This window comes from Mirounga angustirostris, unplaced genomic scaffold (assembly GCF_029215605.1).
Source record: "Mirounga angustirostris isolate CCGP_5_RB_7025 unplaced genomic scaffold, mMirAng1.0.hap1 SCAF_3, whole genome shotgun sequence".
Lineage (NCBI taxonomy): Eukaryota > Metazoa > Chordata > Mammalia > Carnivora > Phocidae > Mirounga > Mirounga angustirostris.
Window position 1 is genome coordinate 135539507 of NW_026991711.1, and position 10021 is coordinate 135549527.

The 10021-nt window shown below is 38.9% G+C and overlaps 1 protein-coding gene across 1 annotated transcript in view; it reads left to right on the plus strand.

Annotated features, from left to right (window-relative positions):
- Positions 1-9082, plus strand: part of LOC123839304 (plasma membrane ascorbate-dependent reductase CYBRD1) — a 34599-nt gene extending 25517 nt beyond the window's left edge. Inside the window, exons 3-4 of the mRNA XM_045868637.3 lie at positions 6232-6386; positions 6925-9082. Coding sequence (XP_045724593.1) covers positions 6232-6386; positions 6925-7222 — 453 coding nt within the window. The 3' untranslated portion in view covers positions 7223-9082. The remainder of the gene's footprint in view (positions 1-6231; positions 6387-6924) is intronic.
- Positions 9083-10021: the final 939 nt, after the last annotated feature.

The following is a 10021-nucleotide window of genomic DNA, read 5'->3' on the forward strand; positions in this document are numbered from 1 at the left end:
TTATAATTTTGCTGCATACTGTGAATCCCCAAATAATATGTTGTTTAGTTTTGTTTTTTTACTTTTTAAAAAATAGTCTTGTAATATTTGTATTCTATTGTAACTTTTTTTTCATTCTACTGATTCAACCATATTGATTCCTCTAGCTGTATTCATTTTTACTTTTGTATTCCATTGTACAAATATATCATGAATTTACTTATCCATTGCCCTGCTAGTAGACATTTGGGCCATTTTCAGTTGTTTTCTGTTAAAACAATGCTATATTGAACATTTATATATAATGGCCCTCATATGCAAAGGTTACTCTGGGCATATACTTACAAGGGGAATTATATACTCAGCCTAAAAAAGAAACTGTTTTCCAAAGTGGTTGATCCCAGTGTGTTCCTGCCAGCAGTATGTAAGTGTTCCTTCCCATAAGGCACATCCTTGCTGACATGCATCCTCTTCAGACTTTTTAATCATTGCCAAACTAGTGGGTATAAAATGATGTCTTCTTGTGGTTTTAATGTTTATTGCACTGATTACTCATGTTTCTCTTCTAAGAAATACCTGTTCATATCTTTTGTCCATTTGAAAAATGAGGGTTTTTTTTTTCTTTTCCTTGAAGATATGTAGGAGTTCTGTGTCAGATTCCTTTTCATTTACACGTATTGCTTATATATATCTTCCAGTTTGAAGCTTATATTTTCTCTTTTGTTAGTATTTTCTGATAAATGGAAATTCTCAATTTTAATGAAACAAATTAATCTTTTCCTTTAAGGTTATGATTTTTTATTTCGTTTTGGTAATTTGTTGGCGAGATCTTCCCTTCGCCTGAGGTCAAAACAAACCAGATTCTCAGGTTCTACTCCAGAATGGCTGGATCAGAAACTCTGGGTGAGGGGCCCAGCAATATGTGCTCACAGGCCCTCCTGGAAGTTCAGAAGTATGCTGTTTGAGGCCAATTAAAAGCTTGTCTTCTTTAATCTGTTAATATAGTCAATTGTATCAGTAGATTTTTCTAATATTAAACTTGGGTGAATTAAAAACATTTTTAAATGTCTCAAGATTCTCTTTTGCTCTCTGAAATACTCAAATTCTTATCTTTTGTTGTTTTATTTGTGTGCTAACTAGACTTCTCAGAAAGGTCATTTCACAACTAATGACTTATGTTAGCAGGAGGAAATCTGACCCCTCTTTTCTTTTCTTGCTCAGGTCCAGAGAGGAAGTAGTGTTTAAGAACACGGGATTTGTAATCCGGGAGATCTCAGTTTGAATCAGGTTCATCCATTTGTCACTGGTGACCTTAAGACAAATATTGAATCTTTTTGAATCTCGTTTGCTCACCTATAAATTAAGGCTTTTGATACATCCTTCACAACATCATAATCAAAGCCAAATAATGCACGGAAATGCTCAGCCCAGGGCTTAGCATACTAGAATGGCACAAGTCAACTATTGTTATTAGAAGTATAAATCTTGTGGAAGGCTCCTTTACAACCTAAAGATGGCATTTTTTATTTTATTTCTGCTATGGATCCTAGGCACCTTCATAGTTGAGAAGATACATTTTATGTGAATGAAATTTTGTTCATTAGTCCACTTATTCAACAAAGCTAAATACCTATTGTGCATTAGATTCCTTGCTAGGCTGTAGAGGATGTGTTGTTCACAAGACAAGCATGGATCCAAAGAAACATGCTTTTTGTCCTCATGTAACTTACAAGGGAGACTGGTCTCTCTATATTTGGTAGGTAAGGTGGGTATGGAGTGTTCTGGGAGAGCTCTCGTATGGTATAGGGGATAAAGGAAGTCAGACCAAAACCTGAAGTCATGAGGTTGGTGGTCAAAGGGGCGTATAATAGGGGAATGGGATGGTTTGTGGGTAAAAGTTTGCTTTGTTTGGGAAACAAGGAGGTCAGGCTACCAGGAGTGGAGTTACGGAAGATGAATTGGAGGCTGGACAGGAGTACAGGTAGATAGACTAGCCTGAAGGCATTTACAGATGTTCAAATGAGAAACGATTGTGGCGTGGGGTGTAGGAGCAGCAGTGAGCAAAGTGGATAGTTTCTAAAGATAGTTCAAAGGTGGAATTAATGAGATTTGGAAAGTCAGTGGTAAAGGGATGAAAGTCACTTGCAGGCTCGAGCAAGTCAGGGGATGAGAAAAGGAACATTAGAGAGGGAACAAAGGGCTGAAGGAGTGTCAGATGCTATAAGAAGTCATGGAAAATAAGGTCTGGAAACTGTCCTTTGGATTGAGTGACCTGGAAGTCACTGATGACCCTGGAGAGCAATTTTCCTGAAGGGCAGAATCCAGATTTCAATGGATTGAAGGAGTAGAAGGTGAAAAATAGGCAACTTAGTCAAGAGGTTTGGGCAAGAAGGCAAGGAGCAAGAGAGGATGGTAACTGGCCAGGGATGGGAGTTAGGGGTTTGGGTTGGTTTTTTTTTTTTAACTTCTTTTCATTGTGAGAAGCTCCAGCATGTTAAAACGCACCCAAGATGGCACCAGTAGACAAGGTGGGGTTGTAAATGCTGGAGTGAATCTACAGCTATGTCTTCAGGAAGCAGGTTGCAGAGCCCAGCTGGAAAATTGAACAGCAACTCTGTTGTAATTGAAGAAAGGAGGAAATTGTTGGCTTGGGGTGCTTTTTTTGGTTTGTTTGGCTCAGTGGCAGAAAAGCGAGACTCTGTTTTCCCCACGAGGTGGTAATAAAGTCATCTGCTAATAGAAGGCACACAGGACAGTGAGCAGTTTGAGGAAAAGGGACCAGCTGGGAAATCAGACAATAGAAAGATTGTTGAGCAGGGTTGAAGTGCTCATGACTGTGGGCATCATAGTCATGAATTTATAGTGATGCCAGTGTCCTTAGCTGTGTGATTTACTCTGGTAGTACCGAGCCGACCAGAGGTAGCCCTGAAGATGGCTGAGCCAGTGCTGGGGAGCACCAGGTAGTTGTGATGCAAGACAGTGCAGCCAAGGAGATGTGGGATATTGACAGGGGAGCGTAGTGTTCAGTTTGTGTGTCGTCTCTTTATAAGAAACTTTGGACATATTCTGGTTCATGCTAATGAGATGTTTTAATCCCTGGAAGAAACATGCTTTTATGTTTGAGGAATGCAACTTGGAAATGGCCCAACACAGGGCTTCTCAAAGTGTGGTCCCTAGAACACCATCATTAGCATCAGCAGGGAAATTAGAAATATGGATTCTTAAGTTCCACTCCAGATCTGCTGAATCAGAAACTCTAGGGATGGGGCCCAGCAATATGTGCTTTATTTTTTTTTTAAAGATTTTATTTATTTATTTGAGACAGAGAGAATGAGAGACAGAGAGCATGAGAGAGAGGAGGGTCAGAGGGAGAAGTAGACTCCCTGCCGAGCAGGGAGCCTGATGCGGGACTTGATCCCGGGACTCCAGGATCATGACCTGAGCCGAAGGCAGTCGCTTAACCAACTGAGCCACCCAGGCACCCAATATGTGCTTTAAATGCAGGAATGAGTGAGTATATAAAATAGCAGAAAAATGGAGAGGACCTCCATATAATAATCTGTAAATACTTGATTGCTCATTAAATCCACCTCTACAGTTAAAAAAAGAAAAAGGAAATCATACCTAATACAAAAGCTAGCTAGGCAGATATTTCCTTGTTTCATTAATGATGTTTGCAAATAAAAGTTATTGTTAGGTCTCAAAGTTCACACATATCTTTTTTTTAAAAAACTCATTTGTTTCATAAAGTGAGATAAAACTGGAGTAGTAAAAATACATTTGTAGGTGAGCAGATAATAATTAATAATTAACGGATAAAGCCCAGGTATTTAGTATAGGAACTTTAAAAGTAAACTTTGTCTATTTCCAATTATAAAAGTAATATACATTAACTTTAAAATTTATAAAATACAGGGGAAAAAAAGAAAAAACAAAAATCACTGATAATGCCATAATCTAGAGGTATCATTATATTTTGGCTTATTTCCTTTACGCTTTTATTATGCCTATGATATACATTAAAAAATTTTTTTAAGTATAATTAGGATCATACTACCCTTTCACTTTGATATCTAAATAATAATTTTTAATGAGATTCTATTCTTCTTAAACTCTCTTAAGAACTCGATTGTGGTGAAGAACAGCTTTCTGTAGGTGATGGTTTCTAAACACTGGAGCACTTTGTTTTCCATAGTTGGCACTTAATATGTGTTTGAGGCTGAAGGTAATCGATGATTCCACTGCCTTCACTTTTAGGGATTTTCCAGACTGCAATTAACCCATATCTCTGAAACAATTTAAGTGAGTCAAAAGCAGTGAGTGATCTTCAGACTTGAACATGTATTAAGAATCACCTTGGCATTCTGTTAAAATGCAGATTCCTGGGCCCGACTCCTAGAAGTTCTGATTTAGTAGCTCTGGATGTGTGCCAGGGATCTCTTTAAAGAAAGGCCCAAGTGTTTCTGATGCAGGTCTTCTATGAACAACACTTCAAGAACCAGTGACTTAAAAGGACAAAGGGATTTTGTTTCAGTCCACTTGGTTTCAAGCTACCGTACTACCTGTAAGATGGTAAAGCTAAGATAGTAAAAAGGAAATAAAGAATGATTATTAAAAATTACAAATTTTTAAAAATTATTATAAATTTGTACCATTTGGAACACTTTTAGTCAAAGTTAAGCATTCTGCAATTTTTTTCCTTTCCTCTTAAATGTAATTTTCTTTTGCCAAAAAATTGTTTTTTTAATGGTGAAAGTAACATTTAAGGAGAGTTAAATCGCCTGGGGTCCTGTAAGCCAATTTCTGGTACCCTACCTGCTTCGATCATTGAGCCCTACAGGATTACAAGAAGCACACATGATAAGTCCTGAAAGAAATAAAAGAAAACAGAATCTTAGGAATGAAGAGTCAGGAGAACAGAAATATGGAAGATACGTATTTCCATGGGCAAGTCACAGAAAAGTTGTGGTGACTTTACTTACAGAAGCGTAGATGTGCTGAATCCTTGATGGCCACTTACCTGAGCCCCCTTTTCATGGAGAAAGCACAACCTGTACGTCAGAATACTTGCCCTTTGATACTAATACAATCACTAAACGTCACTGAAGGAGAATTAGCAACATTCTGAGCCACCAAGGGGGACCCTCTGTACCATTTCTCATACATTCAGGCATTTGTGGCCTTAAGCGGATGATAAAATATGCACACCAGCCTATCGAATGCATTTTTTAACTTCCATTCATTACCATGTCCCAGAAGCTGATTCTCAATGTGTTTTAGGGTCTCAGACCCCTTCTGCCTTCATTTTTCTGGTGTCCCCCATTAGTCCTTTGACCTCAGTCAGGAAAGATGAACAGTGATGTTGTATTTCTCCCTGTTCTCCTCTCTACTTGTTTTGTTTGGGTGGTAGGTCCAAAGTAGTTACCTGAAAAAACACCCCTTTAAATTCAGTAGCTCAGTGGTCTTCTTCATTTTCTTGAGAAGACAATACTTAATGGGGAGGGGCTGTGGGGCAACAAAACAAACTGAAAGTGTCACCAGACTTCATTTCCATAGGAATCTTGCTCTCCTCTGCAGAGAAGCATCCTGCTATGGATTTAATTGTCAAGGAAATGGAGATAACCTCTCTGCAGAATTCATTGTTTCCTCATAAAACAAAATTGTCAACTTCTTGGCATATACTGTTTTAGGTTGAACTGACTAAACGTGTCCTATTGTATCTGGTTTTAGTGACTTGAAAATCTTTTATTTCCTCTTCTACTTGTCAATCTTCAGGAAATAGATAAAAACAAACAAGAAGGTACCAGAATGTTCACTGTAGCTTTGTTAATGATTGGAAAAAACTAGAAAGAGGAACATCCATAGAGATAGAACTGAGTAAATTACTAGAACAGTAGCCATTAAAAAGAATAAACCAGATGCACATGTTTTGACATGAAAAGATCTCCAAGATATACTATTAAGGGAAAAAAGCAAGATGCAGAACTTTATACTTTAAAAAGTCTCTCTTCACACACAGACACACACACACACACACGCTTGTATAGGCATAGAGATTTTCTGGAAGGATTCTTGAGAAAGTGGTAATAGGTGTTGTCTTTGAGTAGTGGAACTGGAGCGGGGAAACGTACTTTTCATCTTATGCCCTTGGTTCTGTAGGAAGGTTTTCCCTTTTGCACATAATTGCTTTTATAATAATAATTTTAATATTATTAAAACTTAAATGATAACCTTTGTACTGTTGATGTTCAGCTACTCCTAGGGGTTTTCATCTTTCTGCTTCCTTGGGCTCCACTTTCCCTCCGAGCACTTGTCATGCCCGTGCATGTCTATTCTGGGCTCCTCATCTTTGGAACGGTGATTGCAGCGGTACTTACGGGAGTGACTGAGAAACTGTTCTTTGCCCTGTAAGTTGCGTAGTTTTCCTAATTATAATATTTGAGCTATAAAATGTTAAATACTTGTTCATTGGAAAAATGTAATTTAAAGTAATAAAATTTTTAATATTAAAAATGTATTACATTACAAATGTAATATAGCATTAATAATGTTTGGAAGAAGGACCACAAAGTCCAAAAAATTGTATCACTCTTACAAAACAACTATTGGAGTTACCCATGCCCTTTTAATCTTTTTGATGTGCATGTTTTTATATTAATTGTGATTATGGTGTACATACATTTTTGCATCACCCCTTTTCCAATTTTTAAGTGCTACAGGTGTTCCAGGTGCTATATTATTTTCATACTTATAATTTTTAACAATTTCATACTATTTCAATTGGGTTATTTTGGCATAATTTAAATTTCTCCTTAATGTCAAACTTTAAAGGAATTTATATAGAAGGTGTACCAGCGTGCATTTTTAAGCAGATAAATTCAACACTGTTTGACATGTGGCTTTATCGCCCTATTTGTAATTGGACACACTCTCTCTTTTTTGTAGGAGTAGTTCTGGATACGGTACATTCCCACCAGAAGGTGTTTTCACAAATACCCTTGGCCTCCTGATTGTGGTGTATGGGGCGCTCATTTTTTGGATAGTCACCAGACCACAATGGCAACGTCCTAAAGAACCAAATTCTGTCCTGCTTCAGCCAAATGGAGGCACTCGAGAGGGAGCGGAAGGCTTAGCAGTCAACTTCAGCAATGTGGACACGTCAGATTCAAAATTAAACAGTGAAACAACAGCGAAGAAAAGAAACTTGACCATTGATGAGGCTGGACAGAGATCCACCATGTAGAATGTTGTAGAGATGTGGCCATATAGCTTCACTTTTAAAAACCAGCTCTACAGTTTAGCTTCTCCTATTTAGCCCCAGGATGACTGAGCTCCGCAGAGTCAATATTTCTTTTAATCATAAAGTAGGATTCCTTGGAAGAGTTTGTATTGATTGAGGCCTATGATCTTACCTGAATTGGAAAGGAGATGATCTGTGTAAATACTAGAAGATATAAATGGTGGTTATGTTAACCTTTTTTTTTGTTGAGGACCAAAACATTTAGCACAGTGCCTTGCATAGAACAGATAATCAAAATGTGTCTCTCAAAACAAAACAAAACAAAAAAACACTAAAAAATAACCCCCAAACCCAAAAATGTGTCTCTCAGTTGGTAAATTTCATCAATTGGCAGCATCTCTGGCCTCTTGTCATGCAGTCATTTCCTGTTAATTCCGGGAATCCAGTCCTAATGTTTTAGAATCAGATCTGGGGCAGCGTTTATGCTACACAGATAACAAGTAGAGTACAGGAAAAATTTAGGAAAGTGACTGACTGGTTGCCTTCTCCCAGTGCCTGCCCTCTGCTCTCTCACCAACTAGTTTGGGCTCAGATTGGCCCTGGAGACCGGAGTTTATAATTAGAGCATTTTGGGGCAGTGACTGAGCCAAAAGTAGCTAACGAGATCTTCTCTTGTCAGACCTGGAAGTTTTTCCAAATCTCATCTTCGTCCCAAAGCTTCCTTGGGGCTTGGTGTACTTTCTAAGCCAGATTCCAAAACCTAATTAGAATGGACCATGCCTGAAAGCTTACGTAGCATAAACTGCTCTCCACACCTCAAAGAGCACTTTTTCCCAAGTTTCTGTTTTTATTTTAGAAAGTACTTACATGGCACTTACTACATGCCAGACACTATTCTAAGCACTTTATAAATATTAACTCGTTCAATCCTCAAACTTTACACGGTAGGTACTATTATTATCTCCATTTGACAGCTGGGAGATTTGAAGCTTAGAAATGTTAGTTAACTTCCCCCAAGGTCATACAGCTCATCAGTGATAGAACTGAGATTTGTCACGTGGCTGTCTGATTCCTCAGTCCATGACCCTAACCACTTTACTCTGCTACATTTTCTATTATATACTGGTTTGTACCTACTCTGACTCACCCCTGGATAAATCCCAGTTGCTGGAGTGCAGTGGAGTTGTTAAAGTTTACCTTCTGGCTCTCTCTTCCAAGGCAGATTCCTCAAATAACCAAGGAAAGAGGCCCACCCATACCTGGAAATAGATCTTGGCGCCCCACCACTGCCAACAAGCCATGGCCCACCTTGATGCCCCTTTGATCTTAAAATTGTGTCTTGGTGACAAAGAAAGGTTTGGGCAAAAACATCTGTAACTTTCAAGATTAATCAATTATAATTTTTGTTCTTCAGCATCTTAGCTGCTGAATAGCTTTGGGTTTGGAGATAGGAGAGATTCACCTTGTGGTCTGCCCTTCCCAGTGGCAATAGACAAGATCCTTCCTGATGTTGGTAGAGTTTTAGGGGACATCTGGAGCTTTGGGTTCTCAGTATGAATTGAGACTCAGAGGTGACCTCTTTCGTGCATGGACACTTCTGTCTAGACTTGGGGCTGACTTAAATTAAAACCTAGAGTAGTGGGGCTCCTGGGTGGCTCAGTCGGCTGAGCATTTGACTCTTGGTTTCTGCTCAGGTCATGATCTCATGGATGGTGGGATGGAGCTCCGCCTTGGGTTCCGTGCTCGGCGGGGAGTGTCCTTGAAGATTCTCTCCCTCTGTTCCTACTCCCACTCATGTGCATGCACATGTGCTCTCTCTCTCTCTCAAATAAATAAATCTAAAAAAAAAAAAAAACAAAAAAACTAGAATAGTGCTTATACTGAAATGATGCTTTTCATTTGGATTTTTTTGGTTTTGTTTTGTTTTGTTTCCCTGCGATTTTAAACTGGAGCATTTTAATGTGGGTAAAAACCTTACAGTTTGCAACAAACACACTTAACCTTTTTGGTGCTTAGTGGAGTTCCTTTAAGTTGAGTGGTAATTACCTCCATAGACTGAATATGAGCTTCACTCCATCATACCAGTTAAGCTTCATGGCTAACCATTGAAGATTCTCTTGCCAAAATACTCTTTTCTTCCTATTTAATTCTATTTCCGAAATTGGTAACGGTGTCATAAGTATGCCCAGTGCCCAGCCCAATGCCTGGCACATAGCAGGCACAATTAAATTCAATATGGGTAGAGCACGCTACAATTTTGGGGTCAAGTGGAAGGAATAATTGCACTGTCACACACAGACATATTTTTGGTAAATGGATGTTTCTTTTTTTTTTTTTTAAAGATTTTTTATTTATTTATTTGAGAGAGAGAATGAGATAGAGAGAGCATGAGGGGGGGAGGGTCAGAGGGAGAAGCAGACTCCCTGCCGAGCAGGGAGCCCGATGCGGGACTCGATCCCGGGACTCCAGGATCATGGCCTGAGCCGAAGGCAGTCGCTTAACCAACTGAGCCACCCAGGCACCCCTGGATGTTTCTTTATATAGAGGTGCCCAAAATTCCAGCAGTTTTTTGGGGGAAAAGGGCTTAGCGACAGCACCAGTGATTGAAGCTGCCATTCCATTTTACGAAGGCCACGGAAGAGGTTACTAGTGAAAAGTTAATTATGGCCTTGGCATGAGAATATTCTATTCCACTGCAAAGTATTTGAGCACCCATCATCTCAGCCCTTTACTTTCTCTCTCTTGTGGGCTAATGTGAGAGCAATCTTACGGATATTATAAGAACTTCTTTCTTCCTCAACC